We start from the raw sequence: 18,564 nt of genomic DNA, 5'->3' as shown, positions 1-18,564 counted from the left end.
CACCCCAGGAAAGGAAGACCAAGAGTCACCTCTGCTTCTGAGGATGTTTATCCGAGTCACCAGCCTCAGAAATCGCAGGTTAACAGCAGCTCAGATTAGAGACCAGGTCAATGCCACACAGAGTTCTAGCAGCAGACACATCTCTACAACAACTGTTAAGAGGAGACTTTGTGCAGCAGGCCTTCATGGCAAAATGGCTGCTAGGAAACCACTGCTAAGGACAGGTAACAAGCAGAAGTTGTTTGGGCTAAATAACACAAGGAATGGACATTAGACCAGTGGAAATCTGTGCTTTGGTCTGATGAGTCCAAATTTGAGATCTTTGGTTCCAACCTGTTATGACCTGGTGGTCAGGACAATAATGGACCTGGTGGTTAAGAGCACACGGAATGACCTGATAGTTACTGATAATATGGATGAGCTCTGGGACGTGGGAACTCTGCTGACCGCAATCCCTAAACCTATCAAACATGCTAGAAATAGCCGTGGTTTGCTCCTAACGCTTTCTATGCAACTCAGCACAGCCTAAGAAACTAGCTAGCCCTGAAGATAGAAAAATAAAGCCTACCTTGCCTCAGAGAAATTCCCCAAAGGAAAAGGCAGCCCCCCACATATAATGACTGTGAGTAAAGATGAAAATACAAACACAGAGATGAAATAGATTTAGCAAAGTGAGGCACGACTTACTGAACAGACCGAGGATAGGAAAGGTTACTTTACGGTCAGCACAAAAACCTACAAAAAGACCACGCAGAGGGCGCAAAAAGACCCTCCGCACCGACTCACGGTGTGGAGGCGCTCCCTCTGCGTCCCAGAGCTTCCAGCAAGCAAGACAACAAATTAAATAGCAAGCTGGACAGAAAAATAGCAAACCAAAGAAATACAAGCTGGAACTTAGCTTCTGATGGGAAGACAGGTCACAAGAACGATCCAGGAGTGAACAGACCAATACTGGAACATTGACAGGTGGCATGGAGCAAAGATCTAAGTGGAGTTAAATAGAGCAGCAGCTAACGAATTAATCTCATCACCTGTGAAACTCAGAAACACCCACCAGAGGAAGTCCATGGACAGAACCAGCCGAAGTACCATTCATGACCACAGGAGGGAGCCCGACAACAGAATTCACAACACCAACCACCGTGTCTTTATGCGACGCAGAAAAGGTGAACGGATGTACTCTACATGCCTGATTCCCACCGTGAAGCATGGAGGAGGTGTGATGGTGTGGGGGTGCTTTGCTGGGGACACTGTTGGGGATTTCTTCAAAATTGAAGGCATACTGAACCAGCATGGCTACCACAGCATTTTGCGGCGGCATGCTATTCCATCCGATTTGCGTTTAGTTGGACCATCATTTATTTTTCAACAGGACAATGACCCCAAACACACCACCAGGCTGTGTAAGGGCTATTTGACCAAGGAGAGTGATGGGGTGCTACACCAGATTACCTGGCTTCACAGTCACCAGACCTGAACCCAGTCGAGATGGTTTGGGGTGAGCTGGACCGCAGAGTGAAGGCAAAAGGGCCAACAAGTGCTAAGCATCTCTGGGAACTCCTTCAAGATTGTTGGAAGACCATTCCTGGTGACTACCTCTTGAAGCTCATTAAGTGAATGCCAAGAGTGTGCAAAGCAGTCATCAAAGCAAAAGGTGGCTACTTTGAAGAACCTAGAAATATAAGACATTTTCATTTGTTTCACACTTTTTTGTTAAGTATATAATTCCACATGTGTTAATTCATAGTTTTGATGCCTTCAGTGTGAATGTATAATTTTCATAGTCATGAAAATACAGAAAAATCTTTAAATGAGAAGGTGTGTCCAAATTTTGGTCTGTATATATATATATATATATATATACTGTATATATACACTGCTCAAAAATGTTAAAGGGAACACTAAAATCCCACATCTTAAATATCACTGAATGAAATATTCCAGTTGAAAAACTTTCTTCATTATATAGTGGAATGCGTTGAGAACAGTAAAACCTAAAAATGATCAATGTAAATCACAACTAATATCCTATGGAGGTCTGGAGTTGGAATAATGCTCAAAATCAAAGTGGAAAATCAAATTGCAGGCTGATCCAACGTCACTGGAAATGCCTCAAGACAAGGAAATGATGCTCAGTAGTGCGTGTGGCTTCCACGTGCCTGTATGACCTCCCTAGAACACCTGGGCATGCTCCTGATGAGGTGGCGGATGGTCTCCTGAGGGATCTCCTCCCATTCCTGGACTAAAGCATCCACCAACTCCTGGACAGTCTGTGCTGCAATGTGACTTTGGTGGATGGAGCAAGACATGATGTCCCAGATGTGTTCAATCGGATTCAGGTCTGGGGAACGGGCAGGCCAGGTCATAGCTTCAATGCCTTCATCTTTCAGGGACTGCTGACACACTCCAGCCACATGAGGTCTGGCATTGTCATGCATTATGAGGAAACCAGGGATAACCGCAGCAGCATATGGTCACACAAGGGGTCTGAGGATCTCAACTCGGTACCTAATGGCAGTCAGGCTACCTCTGGGAGCACATAGAGGGCTGTGCGGCCCCCCAAAGAAATGTCACCCCACACCATTACTGACTCACTGCCAACCAGTCATGCTGATGGATGTTGCAGGCAGCGGATCGCTCTCCATGGCATCTCCAGACTCTGTCACATCTGTCACATATGCTCGGTGTGAACCTGCTTTCATCTGTGAAGAGCACAGGGCACCAGTTGCGAATTTGCCAATCTTGATGTTCTGTGGCAAATGCCAAGCGTCCTGCACGGTGTTGGGCTGTGAGCACAACCCCCCATCTGTGGACGCCGGGCACTCAGACCTTTCTCATGGAGTCGGTTTCTAACCATTTGTACAGACACATGCACATTTTTGGCCTGCTGGAGGTCATTTTGCAGAGCTCTGGCAGTGCTCCTCCTGTTCCTCCTTGCACAAAGGCTGAGGTAGCGGTCCTACTGCTGGGTTGTTGCCCTCCTAGGGCCCCCTCCATGTCTCCTGGTAGCACCTCGAGCCTCTGGACACTATGCTGACAGACACAGCAAACCTTCTTGCCACAGCTCATATTGATGTGCCATCCTGGATGAGCTGCACTACCTGAGCCAGTTGTGTGGGTTATAGAGTCCCTCTCATGCTACCGCGAGTGTGAAAGCACAACCAACATTCAAAAGTGACCAAAACATCAGCCAGAAAGCATTGGTACTGAGATGTGGTCTGTGGTCCCCACCTGCAGAACCACTCCTTTATTGTGTGTATCTTGATAATTGCCAATAATTTCCATCTGTTGTCTATTCCATTTGCACAACAGCATGTGAATTGATTGTCAAACAGTGTTGCTTCCTAAGTGTACAGTTTGATTTCACAGAAGTTTGATTCACTTGGAGTTATATTCTGTTGTGTTCCCTTTATTTTTTTGAGCAGTGTATATATACACCTATTCTATGACTGATCTATGATGCTGTGCAGGAGATCCGAATATTGCTAGGTGAGTAGTGAAATATTCGCTATGTTCCGAATACCGCGAGTACCGCATTACTCGCCGAGTACCGAGTACTTGAGAATATACACGCTCATTCCTACCCATGACCATTCTGTGCATCGATGTCCATACTCTTGGAAACAAAGATCTACAATGCTGTCTGCAGAATTGTGTTCATGTCATGCATACTGGATTTTTTGTGTAAACTTACCTCTTCAAGTTTATCAACTCGTCCAACAATTTTTGTAGTGACAGCATGCAGTTTCAGTAGATCTAGCCCATAGAAGGCCCCTTCCAACATTTCTATAATAGCAGAAAGCTGTTGAAGAAGATCACACAATAATATTATTAACACAGCAAAGCTGAAACCTGTTGTAATTCAGCTCTTGATATGCTACACTACACAAAGACATACTGATAGGGAATTTAGATTGTGAGCCTCATCGGGGACAGCGATGATAATGTGTGCAAACTGTAAAGCGCTGTGGAATATGTTAGCGCTATATAAAAATAAAGATTATGGGGGCGTGGCTATGTAGCCGAAGAAGACGGAAGCATCTTAAGAGAGCTCCGTATATCCTGAGATATATCTGCCACAAATACTGATTGGGACCGAGTGGTGCCAACCCGAATCGGAGTCCTACATACCAGAGAGCCCTCTGGATCTTTGGGGGACCGCTACAGACATCCGTGGAGTCGGGAGCCGCAGGAACCGGAGCGGACAGGAGATCCCCGCAGGTGACGGCGGCCATTTTCAGAGCACGCGCCAGGAAGCACAGGACGCGGCGCTGCCTTTTGCTGGAGCTGAGCCCCCTATCATCCCGGAGGCAACGGCGGCTGACCGCGCTGGTGAGAGCAGCGGGGCACCTGCACGTGGGAGCAGAGAGGGAGCATGGAACACGGCGCTGCTCGCTGCTGAATCCCTTTCATCTTGGAAGCAGCGGCGGTGAATGGTGCTGGAGAGTGAGACGGGGAGCTTGCACGCAGGAGCGGTGAGGACTGGCAGGTGTCGGTACGTGCCTGGGGCAGCGGCCATTAATATAGCGCACACCCTGGCAGATAGGGAGTTGCGCTTTTAATTACATCAGCGGTGCTGGGCAGTGAGAGTGTGCCTGAAGAAGTAGGGGTGGTGCAGTGTGGGCCCTGAAAAAGTGGGACCTGCGCCCCCCTGTCGGGTGGACATTGTCCCTACTAGTGCCATAACACTACAGGGATTAACCCCTTTCTAGCTGCTTCCCCGGTGGTAACTGTGAAACTACACAGCCTGCGTGTTACAGTGACTATCTCTGAGCTTCCCCATAATTGCCTCTGAGGTCGCTTTGCATAATCTTCTTGTGAACACTCATCATGCAGCACCCTAGAGGAGCTGCAGCCGCTGAAAAATTAAAAAAATATGCCAAGGATGATCCTCCTGATAATGTGCGCAGTCTTAGAAATAACCCCGCACAATCTCAGCGCAAAGGTCGCCCCTCTGATGGTAATGAGGAGAGAGGAGAGGATGAACTGACTCTTAAACAGGCATCAGAACAGTTGATGCAAGCTATATCTCTCACTAGATCATCTCTCACGGAGAAAATAGAAAATGTGCATACTGAGGTGGGGCGCCTGCGACATGACATGCAGGCTATGAGAGGGCGCATCTCAGAGGTTGAAACGAGGGTGTCTCATATAGAGGACACTATCACCCCTATGGAAGCTAAACTGAATAAAGCTGCTGGATCCGTGAATGCCTGGAAGCAAAAGGCAGACGACTTGGAAAATAGGCTGCGCCGCAATAATATCCGAATTATAGGTCTCCCGGAGCGGTCAGAGGGCCAGCAGCCTGAGCAATTTCTGGAGGAATGGCTTAAGTCTTCATTGGGAGATGGATTCTCCTCAACATTTTCGGTGGAGAGGGCCCATAGGGTCCCGACGAGACCTCTCCCTCCTGGAGCCCCTCCGCGACCTTTTCTGGCGCGTCTCCTTAATTGTAGAGACAGAGACACCATCCTTCGCTTGGCGCGACAGAAGGGCCTCATTAAATTCGATAATGCTACCATATCGATCTTTCCAGATTTTTCCATGGAGCTTCAAAAGCAGCGGGCACGATTTATAGATGTCAAGAAACAACTTAGAGAGAAGAACATTGTCTACTCTATGCTTTATCCGGCCCGGCTCCGTATTATTTATAAGGGCTCCTCCTTATTTTTCACAGACCCAGCGGAGGCGATCGAGTGGCTGCGGTCCCGTGTGGGATCGAATGCGGAGGACTCCTGACCTGGGTTCCCTGACTAATGGCAGTATAGATAGAGCTCTCTGTCTGGGTGCAGGAAATGTCAACAATACCGGACACTGAATCCAGTGAGGTTATCCCTTTTTCAATTTGACTGTGGGAGTATGGAAATATACTCCTCTATTGTTCAAGTTTTGTTCAATTTGGTTTTATGTATTAGATTTAGTTGTTTACTAAGTATAGTTGCCGCTAATGCTGACTCTTTGCTCTGTGCAATGCCGCTGAACTACACCCGAATAGTAATGATATGCATTAATTTTCCCTTTGAGAGTAAACATGGGGGCTGAAATTATATGTATGACCTGGAACATACGAGGTATAAAGACCCCACGAAAGAAAATTAAGGTGTTTTCGCAGATAAAAAAATACCACCCTCATGTTGTGGCACTAATAGAGACACATTTAACAAGGGACACAGTTCGATGTATGCAGAAATCGTGGGTACAATGGTCCTTGCACACATTCCACACTAGCTACTCTAGAGGGGTTTCTCTGCTGATACACAAGGAGGTCAGATGGGAGGCCAGGGAGGCGAGACGTGATCCAGAAGGCCGTTTCGTTTTTGTGCATGCATTTATTAATTCACGAGAGTATGTGTTGTTGTGCATCTATAATCCTCCTCCTGCTAATGTGTCAATCCTCCGTATGGCTCTAGGCTTCTCCTTAAAATATCCAGAAGCCAAGGTTATTTGTATGGGGGACTTTAACTTAGTTATGAATCAATCCATGGATAGATTGAGACTGGATGACGTAACACCAGGGGACACTTTACCTCAACAACCCTCTCAATTAGCATTGTTTATGAACGGGAGCGGGTGGTTAGATTTATGGAGAATAAATCATCCGGAAGTTAGAGGGTACACCTGCCACTCGTCAACTAGACAATCTCTATCTAGAATAGACTATATATTTGGGTCGAGTGAGTTGGCATTACGGGTGGATAGCATTGAACATGGTAATCGGGGGATCTCGGACCATAGTCCAATTATTCTAAAACTTAAATATGAGCAATCCGATAATAGTAATAGGTTCTGGAAATTGAATCCCTTTTGGTTGAAATTGATAGACTCTAGTGATAGGACGGTTGATCAGTTGAACGTTTTTACTCTAACACATTCGGAACTCCAAAACTCTGGTTTATTTTGGGATACCCTGAAGGCATACCTGAGAGGATGCTTGTCTTCAACTATTTCCTATATCAAGAGGGTAACGGCGAGGGAGGACAAGGAGATAGAGCAAAGATTAAAAGACTCAGAGGCCACTTATATAGCTAATCAGTCCAGCAGTAATAGAATTGAATGGCTTACTTCCCAGAGACTATATAACCAGCATGCAGATGCTAAGTCAAAACGCAAACTATTTTTTACTCGGCAGTCCTATTTTGAGCTGGGCAATCAAGCCAGCACACTCCTGGCCTTCTTGGTGCGGCAACATAACACCTCCAACACAGTATTGCAGATCCGGGCGTCTGATGGCTCGTTGGTATCCTCTACTGATAAAATACTTCAGAGCTTTTACGATTACTACATTTTGTTATACAAGTCTAAAAGTGGTCTTGATGTTGATGAATGCTTGGATTATCTATCAGATATAACATTCCCTTTGCTAAGCCCATCTCAACGAGCCCTTATGGAGGCTGAATTCACCCTGGAAGAGGTAGAACATGCAATAGCGGATATGGCTACTGGGAAGGCCCCGGGACCTGATGGGTTCCCCATTGAATTTTACAGGAAATACCGTGATAAATTGGCACCTATATTGCTAAAGGTACTTAGGGGAATATGGGAGGGTGAATCTGTACCTGAAACATTTTATGATGCTAATATTGTCGTGCTCAGGAAGGAAGGGAAGGATCCTCTAGATTGTGGATCATATAGACCAATTTCTTTGGTGAATGTTGACTATAAAATTTTTACGAAAATTCTAGCTACTAGACTGAATACGATCATATTGGATCTCATACACCCAGATCAAACTGGTTTTATGCCCGGGAAAAATACCTCTATTAATATCAGGCGGGTGCAATCAGTTATTCAATATAGTTCACTAGAACCGGACAATAAGTGGGCATTGGCTTCGCTGGACGCAGCCAAGGCTTTTGATTCCCTCGAGTGGTCTTTTCTAATTGCATGTCTACGGAAATATGGGTTTGGGAATAAATTTCTGAGAGGGATAGGTACATTATATGCGAAGCCTGGGGCGCGAATGGTGGTAAACGGCTCTGTGTCTGCACCATTTTCTTTGCATAGGGGAACTCGCCAGGGATGCCCTCTCTCCCCAGCTTTATTTGCCTTGGCAATAGAAGCCTTGGCAATACGGATGAGGTCCTCTGTAGATATTAAAGGGATACATATTGCTGATCGGGTGGACACTATAGGTCTATATGCTGATGATATGGTGGTGTTTATGGACCAGACAGAAGATACATTACCAAAAGTAATAACGATGATTGATAAATTTAGTAAGTTTTCTGGCCTATATATAAATTGGGACAAGTCTGCTCTGATGCCTCTCTCTCATACCCCAATGCCAAGCCTTGAAACCCTCTCGCTGCTGCCCATTGTCTCCAATTTTAAGTACCTCGGGATACATATGACTCAGCGCAGTCACCTAGATTTACATCTCAATATATATCCACTAATTGACGTGGTTAAATCTAAATATGCTACCTGGGACAAGCTCCCGCTATCTGTAGCTGGTCGTATCAACCTGATCAAAATGATTTTACTCCCAAAATTGAGCTACTGTTTTCAACATAGTGCCGTTTTAATACCTAAATCTTTCTTTGCAACCCTAAACTCCCTTACTACATCCTTCATATGGGGGAAGGCTAGACCTAAACTTAAATTATCCACCCTGCAGAGACCCAAACAGGGGGGCGGGGCGGCTTTGCCGGACTTCTATCTGTATTACCTTGCTGGGCAGGCCAAAATGATAAGTGAGTGGATGCCCGGGAAATCTCTTCCCAACTCTGAAAGCCATATATTACATTCAGCTAAAGTTGATTGCCCGATGGGTTTTTTAGAGATGGAGAAAATTGCTGTCCCTCGTTTGCTTCCTTTGCTCCGCCTGGCACGATCAATATGGAGACAAATTAAAAAAGTGACACAATATGTCGATATAGCAGCAGAAATGCCGTTATGGAACAATAGTTACTTTCCGGGATTATTGGGTCACCCGTCTACCGAATTTTGGATATCACATGGCGTTCTCACGGTGAGCAATATACATAGCCAGGGGGTTTTTGTTTCTTTTGAACAATTACAAAATACTCATAATATACCGAAGTCTCAATTTTTCCGCTACCTGCAACTAAGATCTGCCTTCCAATCACATATACGAAACACGGGTGCGGGTAGAGCTATTTCAACTCTGCCGTTAATAGGAATTCTTAACTCACAGGGCCCCCAGGGACTCATTTCCTCTCTATACACCTACCTGATATCCATAGGTGAAGAATCTGCCATAGATTCAATTAAGGGAAAGTGGGGGAGACTTCTTCCGGATACACTGGGAGAAGAATGGGATGAAATCTTGGAATCTCCAACTAAGGTCTCCCCATCAATCAATAATAAGATGATCCAACTGTATATAATCTATCAATCTTATTTGACCCCGACTCGTCTTTTTAAAATGGGCCGTCTTCATTCATCAGACTGCTTGAGGTGTCACTCTGGTGACGCAGATTTTATCCATATGATATGGAAGTGTCCTGTTATTTTTCAATATTGGAGAGAAGTGACGGTACTATTGACATCTTTGGTGTCGATCCCTGTTCCACTTGAGCCACTGGTATGTTTGTTTGGAGTATGGGAGGCGGAGGCTTGGGATCACCACACGGGAATATTCCTGAGGGAATCACTGTTTATGGCACGAAAGGTGTTGGCGCTGCGTTGGATGGGAGGTTCTGGTCCATCTCTTAGAGCATGGGTTGACTTAGTAAACTCAATTATTCCGTATGAGCGGACGCTATATCAGAATAGGGGTTGTCCAACTAAATTTGAGAAGATATGGGGAAGATGGAATTCATCCTGTCATACTATATAAGTTAAAAGGACTCAATATACGCATAAGAAAAGGGTGTATGATTCTCTAGACACTATTTACCAACAGAGCGGGATTTATTTAGAACTCTTTTTCGTAAGCGGCATTACGTTAGTATTAGAGGCTTTATTAGAAGTTAATGTAGTTACAGTTAAGGTTTAAAATAAGGCATTAATGATTAACATGCACAATTTATTATCCTTATAATATCTTATACATGGCTATGTATGGTGATTTCCTGTAATCAATGGATAATGATAAATACAAACAAAATGTGTATGATCTTTCCTGAATTCAATAAACGAATTTAAAAAAAAAAAAAATAAAGATTATATTTATTTTATAAGGGTGGCACATTACAGCGACCAGTCTGTCCTGTCAGCAGCCAAAATAGCACAAGGTTTTTCCATTTGGCTGCTACAAGCACTAAGAGACTAGCCCAGACACACAGCGGTGAAATTATCATGAGGGGTTTTTAACCCCTTCATGACCCAGCCTATTTTGACCTTAAAGACCTTGCCGTTTTTTGCAATTCTGACCAGTGTCCCTTTATGAGGTAATAACTCAGGAACGCTTCAATGGATCCTAGCGGTTCTGAGATTGTTTTTTCGTGACATATTGGGCTTCATGTTAGTCATAAATTTAGGTCAATAAATTCTGTGTTTATTTGTGATAAAAACGGAAATTTGGCGAAAATTTTGAAAATTTCGCAATTTTCACATTTTTAATTTTTATTCTGTTAAACCAGAGAGATATGTGACACAAAATAGTTAATAAATAACATTTCCCACACGTCTACTTTACATCAGCACAATTTTGGAAACAAAATTTTTTTTTGCTAGGAAGTTATAAGGGTTAAAATTTGACCAGCGATTTCTCATTTTTACAACGAAATTTACAAAACCATTTTTTTTAGGGACCACCTCACATTTGAAGTCAGTTTGAGGGGTCTATATGGCTGAAAATACCCAAAAGTGACACCATTTTAAAAACTGCACCCCTCAAGGTGCACAAAACCACATTCCAGAAGTTTATTAACCCTTCCGGTGCTTCACTGCAGCAGAAGCAACATGGAAGGAAAAAATGAACATTTAACTTTTTAGTCACAAAAATGATCTTTCAGCAACAATTTTTTTATTTTCACAATGGTAAAAGGAGAAACTGAACCATGAAAGTTGTTGTCCAATTTATCCTGAGTACGCTGATTTCTCATATGTGGGGGTAAACCACTGTTTGGGCGCACGGCATGGCTTGGAAGGGAAGGAGCGCCATTTGACTTTTTGAATGGAAAATTGGCTGCACTCTTTAGCGGACACCATGTCACGTTTGGAGAGCCCCCGTGTGCCTAAAAATTGGAGCTCCCCCACAAGTGACCCAATTTTGGAAACTAGACGGCCCAAGGAACTTATCTAGATGCAAAGTGAGCACTTTAAACCCCCAGGTGCTTCACAAATTGATCCGTAAAAATGAAAAAGTACTTTTTTTCACAAAAAATTTATTTTCGCCTCAATTTTTTCATTTTCACATGGGCAATAGGATAAAATGGATCCTAAAATTTGTTGGGCAATTTCTCCCGAGTACGCCGATACCTCTTATGTGGGGGTAAACCACTGTTTGGGCAAACGGCAGGGCTCGGAAGGGAAGGCGTGCCTTTTGACTTTTTGAATGGAAAATTAGCTCCAATTGTTAGCGGACACCATGTCGCGTTCGGAGAGCCCCTCTGTGCCTATGCATTGGAGCTCCCCCACAAGTGACCCCATTTTGGAAACTAGACCCCCCAAGGAACTTATCTAGATGCATACTGAGCACTTTAAACCCCCAGGTGCTTCACAGAAGTTTATAACGCAGAGCCATGAAAATAAAAAATAATTTTTCTTTCCTCAAAAATGATTTTTTAGCCTGGAATTTCCTATTTTGCCAAGGGTAATAGGAGAAATTGGACCACAAAATTTGTTGTCCAGTTTGTCCTGAGTATGCAGATACCCCATGTGTGGGGGTAAACCACTGTTTGGTCACACGTCGGGGCTCAGAAGGGAAGTAGTGACTTTTGAAATGCAGACTTTGATGGAATGGTCTGCGGACATCACGTTGCGTTTGCAGAGCCCCTGGTGTGCCTAAACTGTAGAAACCCCCCACAAGTGACCCCATTTTGTAAACTAGACCCCCAAGGAACTTATCTAGATATGTGGTGAGCACTTTGAACCCCCAAGTGCTTCACAGACGTTTACAACGCAGAGCCGTGAAAATAAAAAATCATTTTTCTTTCCTCAAAAATTATGTTTTAGCAAGCAATTTTTTATTTTTTCAAGGGTAACAGGAGAAATTGGACCCCAGTAATTGTTGCGCAGTTTGTCCTGAGTATGCTGGTACCCCATATGTGGGGGTAAACCACTGTTTGGGCACACGTCGGGGCTCGGAAGTGAGGGAGCACCATTTGACTTTTTGAATACAAGATTGGCTGGAATCAATGGTGGCGCCATGTTGCGTTTGGAGACCCCCTGATGTGCCTAAACAGTGGAAACCCCTCAATTCTAACTCCAACACACCCCTAACCCTTATCCCAACTGTAGCCGTAACCCTAACCCCAACACACCCCTAACCACAACCCTAACCCCAACACACCCCTAACCCTAACCACAACCCTAATTCCAACCCTAACCCTAAGGCTATGTGCCCACGTTGCGGATTCGTGTAAGATTTTTCAGCACCATTTTTGAAAAATCCGCGGGTAAAAGGCACTGCGTTTTACCTGCGGATTTACCGCGGATTGCCAGTGTTTTTTGTGCGGATTTCACCTGTGGATTCCTATTAAGGAACAGGTGTAAAACGCTGCGGAATCCGCACAAAGAATTGACATGCTGCGGAAAATACAACGCAGCGTTTCCGCGGGGTATTTTCCGCACCATGGGCACAGCGGATTTGGTTTTCCATATGTGTACATGGTACTGTAAACCTGATGGAACACTGCTCCGGATCCGCAGCCAAATCCGCACCGTGTGCACATAGCCTAATTCTAAAGGTTTGTGCACACACTGCGGAAAACGCTGCGGATCCGCAGCAGTTTCCCATGAGTTTACAGTTCAATGTAAACCTATGGGAAACAAAAATCGCTGTGCACATGCTGCGGAAATACTGCACGGAAACGCAGCGGTTTACATTTCACAGCATGTCACTTCTTTCTGCGGATTCCGCAGCGGTTTTACAACTGCTCCAATAGAAAATCGCAGTTGTAAAACCGCAGTGAAATGCGCAGAAAAAAACGCGGTAAATCCGTGATAAATCCTGTTATGAATAGGTAATTCAGAACCACAATGGACCTTGAAGTTCAGAGCACACAAAGTGACCTGACAATAAGCAAAAAACATAGGACGAGCTCTGAGACGTGGGAACTCTGCTGACCGCAATCCCTAATCCTATCACACCACACTAGAGGTAGCCGTGGATTGCGCCTAATGCTCCCTATGCAACTCGGCACAGCCTGAGAAACTAGCTAGGCCTGAAGATAGAAAAATAAGCCTACCTTGCCTCAGAGAAATTCACCAAAGGAAAAGGCAGCCCCCCACATATAATGACTGTGAGTTAAGATGAAAGTACAAACACAGAGATGAAATAGATTTAGCAAAGCGAGGCCCGACTTACTGAATAGACCGAGGATAGGAAAGATAGCTTTGCGGTCAACACAAAAACCTACAAACAACCACGCAGAGGGGCAAAAAGACCCTCCGCACCGACTAACGGTACTGAGGTGCTCCGTCTGCGTCTCAGAGCTTCCAGCAAGCAAGAAAAACAAATTAAAGCAAGCTGGACAGAAAATATAGCAACAAAAGAACACAAGCAGAACTTAGCTTATGCTGAGCAGACAGGCCACAGGAACGATCCAGGAGGAAGCATGACCAATACTAGAACATTGACTGGAGGCCAGGATCAAAGCACTAGGTGGAGTTAAATAGAGCAGCACCTAACGACTTAACCTCATCACCTGAGGAAGGAAACTCAGAAGCCGCAGTACCACTTGTGACCACAGGAGGGAGCTTGATCACAGAATTCACAACAGTACCCCCCCCTTGAGGAGGGGTCACCGAACCCTCACCAGAGCCCCCAGGCCGACCAGGATGAGCCATATGAAAGGCACGAACAAGATCGGTAGCATGGACATCAGAGGCAAAGACCCAGGAATTATCTTCCTGACCATAACCCTTCCACTTAACCAGATACTGGAGTTTCCGTCTCGAAACACGAGAATCCAAAATCTTCTCCACTATATACTCCAACTCCCCCCTCCACCAAAACCGGGGCAGGAGGATCAACAGATGGAACCATAGATGCCACGTATCTCCGCAACAATGACCTATGGAATACGTTATGGATGGAAAAAGAATCTGGAAGGGTCAAACGAAAAGACACAGGATTAAGAACCTCAGAAATCCTATGCGGACCAATGAAACGAGGCTTAAACTTAGGAGAGGAAACCATCATAGGAATATAACGAGATGACAACCAAACCAAATCCCCAACACGAAGTCGGGGACCCACACAGCATCTGCGATTAGCGAAACGTTGAGCCTTCTCCTGGGACAAGGTCAAATTGTCCACTACATGAGTCCAAATCTGCTGCAACCTGTCCACCACAGTATCCACACCAGGACAGTCCGAAGACTCAACCTGCCCTGAAGAGAAACGAGGATGGAACCCAGAATTGCAGAAAAACGGCGAAACCAAGGTAGCCGAGCTTGCCCGATTATTAAGGGCGAACTCAGCCAACGGCAAAAAGGACACCCAATCATCCTGATCAGCAGAAACAAAACATCTCAGATATGTTTCCAAGGTCTGATTGGTTTGTTCAGTTTGGCCATTTGTCTGAGGATGGAAAGCCGAGGAAAAAGACAAATCAATGCCCATCCTAGCACAAAATGCTCGCCAAAACCTCGAAACAAACTGGGAACCTCTGTCAGAAACGATGTTCTCTGGAATGCCATGTAAACGAACCACATGCTGGAAGAACAACGGCACCAAATCAGAGGAGGAAGGCAATTTAGACAAGGGTACCAAATGGACCATCTTAGAGAAGCGATCACAAACTACCCAAATGACCGACATTTTTTGAGAGACGGGGAGATCCGAAATAAAATCCATAGAGATATGTGTCCAATGCCTCTTCGGGACCGGCAAGGGCAAAAGCAACCCACTGGCACGAGAACAACAGGGCTTAGCCCGAGCACAAATCCCACAGGACTGCACAAAAGAACGCACATCCCGCGACAGAGACGGCCACCAAAAGGATCTAGCCACCAAATCTCTGGTACCAAAGATTCCAGGATGACCAGCCAACACCGAACAATGAACCTCAGAGAGAACGTTATTCGTCCACCTATCAGGGACAAACAGTTTCTCCGCTGGGCAACGATCAGGTTTATTAGCCTGAAATTTTTGCAGCACCCGCCGCAAATCAGGGGAGATGGCAGACACAATTACTCCCTCTTTGAGAATACCCGCCGGCTCAGGCAAACCCGGAGAGTCGGGCACAAAACTCCTAGACAGGGCATCCGCCTTCACATTTTTAGAGCCCGGAAGGTACGAAACCACAAAGTCAAAACGGGAGAAAAACAGCGACCAACGAGCCTGTCTAGGATTCAATCGTTTGGCAGACTCGAGATAAGTCAAGTTCTTGTGATCAGTCAAGACCACCACGCGATGCTTAGCTCCTTCAAGCCAATGACGCCACTCCTCGAATGCCCACTTCATGGCCAGCAACTCTCGATTGCCAACATCATAATTTCGCTCAGCAGGCGAAAACTTCCTGGAAAAGAAGGCGCATGGCTTCATCACCGAGCAATCAGCACCTCTTTGCGACAAAACAGCCCCCGCTCCAATTTCAGAAGCATCAACCTCAACCTGGAACGGAAGCGAAACATCTGGTTGACACAACACAGGGGCAGAAGAAAAACAACGCTTTAACTCTTGAAAAGCTTCCACAGCAGCAGAAGACCAATTGACCACATCAGCACCCTTCTTGGTCAAATGTGTCAATGATTTAGCAATACTAGAGAAATTACAGATGAAGCGACCATAAAAATTAGCAAAGCCAAGGAACTTTTGCAGACTCTTCAGAGATGTCGGCTGAGTCCAATCATAGATGGCCTGGACCTTAACAGGGTCCATCTCGATAGTAGAAGGGGAAAAAATGAACCCCAAAAATGAAACCTTCTGAACACCAAAGAGACACTTTGATCCCTTCACAAACAAAGAATTAGCACGCAGGACCTGGAACACAATTCTGACCTGCTTCACATGAGATTCCCAATCATCCGAGAAGACCAAAATATCATCCAAGTATACAATCAGGAATTTATCCAGGTACTCTCGGAAGATGTCAAGCATAAAGGACTGAAATACTGATGGAGCATTGGCAAGTCCGAATGGCATAACTAGGTACTCAAAATGGCCCTCGGGCGTATTAAATGCAGTTTTCCATTCATCGCCCCGTTTAATACGCACAAGATTATATGCACCACGAAGATCTATCTTGGTGAACCAACTAGCCCCCTTAATCCGAGCAAACAAATCAGATAGCAGCGGCAAGGGGTACTGAAATTTGACCGTGATTTTATTTAGAAGGCGGTAATCAATACAAGGTCTCAGCGAACCATCCTTCTTGGCCACAAAAAAGAACCCTGCTCCCAATGGCGATGACGACGGGCGAATATGACCCTTCTCTAAAGATTCTTTAACATAACTCCGCATAGCGGCATGCTCAGGTACAGATAAATTAAACAGTCGACCCTTAGGAAACTTACTACCAGGAATCAACTCGATAGCACAATCACAATCCCTATGCGGAGGTAGGGCATTGGACCTGGGCTCATCGAATACATCCCGGTAATCAGACAAGAACTCTGGGACCTCAGAAGGGGTGGATGATGAGATAGACAGAAATGGAACATCACCATGTACCCCCTGACAACCCCAGCTGGACACAGACATTGATTTCCAATCTAATACTGGGTTATGGACTTGTAGCCATGGCAACCCCAACACGACCACATCATGCAGATTTTGCAACACCAGAAAGCGAATATCCTCCTGGTGCGCAGGAGCCATGCACATGGTCAGCTGGGTCCAATACTGAGGCTTATTCTTGGCCAAAGGCGTAGCATCAATTCCTATCAATGGAATAAGACACTGCAAGGGCTCCAAGACAAACCCACAGCGCCTAGCAAACTCCAAGTCCATCAAATTCAGGGCAGCGCCTGAATCCACAAATGCCATGACAGAATAGGAAGACAAAGAGCAGATGAGAGTAACAGACAATAGAAATTTAGACTGTACCGTTTATGCTCAGATAATACCGCCAAATGGTGCACAGATTTACGCTCACGCAAGCGTCGACCGATCTGAATGGCCAAAGACATAGACTCATTCAGACCAGCAGGCATAGGAAATCCCACCATGACATCCTTAAGGGCTTCAGAGAGACCCTTTCTGAAGATTGCTGCCAAAGCACATTCATTCCATTGAGTGAGCACAGACCACTTTCTAAACTTCTGACAATAAATCTCTATCTCATCCTGACCCTGACACAGAGCCAGCAAATTTTTCTCTGCCTGATCCACTGAATTAGGTTCATCGTACAGTAATCCGAGCGCCAGAAAAAACGCATCAATATTACATAATGCAGGATCTCCTGGCGCAAGGGAAAATGCCCAGTCTTGAGGGTCGCCACGTAATAAAGAAATAATGATCTTAACTTGTTGAACTGGGTCACCAGAGGAGCGAGGTTTCAACGCCAGAAACAGTTTGCAATTATTTTTGAAACTCAGAAATTTAGCTCTATCTCCAGAAAACAAATCAGGAATAGGAATTCTTGGTTCTAACATAGAATTCTGAGCCACAAAGTCTTGAATATTTTGTACTCTTGCAGTGAGAAGATCCACACATGAAGACAGACCTTTAATGTCCATCACCACACCTGTGTCCTGAACCACCCAAATGTCTAGGGGAAAAAAAAGGCAAAACACAGTGCAAAGAAAAAAAAATGGTCTCAGAACTTCTTTTTTCCCTCTATTGAGAAGCATAGTACTTTGGCCTCCAGTACTGTTATGAATAGGTAATTCAGAACCACAATGGACCTTGAAGTTCAGAGCACACAAAGTGACCTGACAATAAGCAAAAAACATAGGACGAGCTCTGAGACGTGGGAACTCTGCTGACCGCAATCCCTAATCCTATCACACCACACTAGAGGTAGCCGTGGATTGCGCCTAATGCTCCCTATGCAACTCGGCACAGCCTGAGAAACTAGCTAGGCCTGAAGATAGAAAAATAAGCCTACCTTGCCTCAGAGAAATTCACCAAAGGAAAAGGCAGCCCCCCACATATAATGACTGTGAGTTAAGATGAAAGTACAAACACAGAGATGAAATAGATTTAGCAAAGCGAGGCCCGACTTACTGAATAGACCGAGGATAGGAAAGATAGCTTTGCGGTCAACACAAAAACCTACAAACAACCACGCAGAGGGGCAAAAAGACCCTCCGCACCGACTAACGGTACTGAGGTGCTCCGTCTGCGTCTCAGAGCTTCCAGCAAGCAAGAAAAACAAATTAAAGCAAGCTGGACAGAAAATATAGCAACAAAAGAACACAAGCAGAACTTAGCTTATGCTGAGCAGACAGGCCACAGGAACGATCCAGGAGGAAGCATGACCAATACTAGAACATTGACTGGAGGCCAGGATCAAAGCACTAGGTGGAGTTAAATAGAGCAGC

The 18,564-nt window shown here is 45.1% G+C and overlaps 1 protein-coding gene across 3 annotated transcripts in view; it reads right to left on the bottom strand.

Annotated features, from left to right (window-relative positions):
- The window catches only part of OLFML2B (olfactomedin like 2B), a 581,670-nt gene that overhangs the window by 224,317 nt on the left and 338,789 nt on the right, over positions 1 to 18,564 (bottom strand). For 2 of the 3 annotated variants that reach the window (XM_069737200.1, XM_069737199.1), the window contains exon 3: positions 3,695 to 3,802. The exons of the other annotated variant lie outside the window; for it this stretch is intronic. In XM_069737200.1, coding sequence (XP_069593301.1) covers positions 3,695 to 3,802 — 108 coding nt within the window. The remainder of the gene's footprint in view (positions 1 to 3,694; positions 3,803 to 18,564) is intronic. 3 annotated transcript variants of the gene reach the window in all.

Source organism: Ranitomeya imitator, chromosome 8 (genome assembly GCF_032444005.1).
Source record: "Ranitomeya imitator isolate aRanImi1 chromosome 8, aRanImi1.pri, whole genome shotgun sequence".
NCBI lineage: Eukaryota > Metazoa > Chordata > Amphibia > Anura > Dendrobatidae > Ranitomeya > Ranitomeya imitator.
The sequence above is the reverse complement of the archived record's forward strand: the minus strand, read 5'-3'. Positions and strand labels throughout refer to the sequence as shown.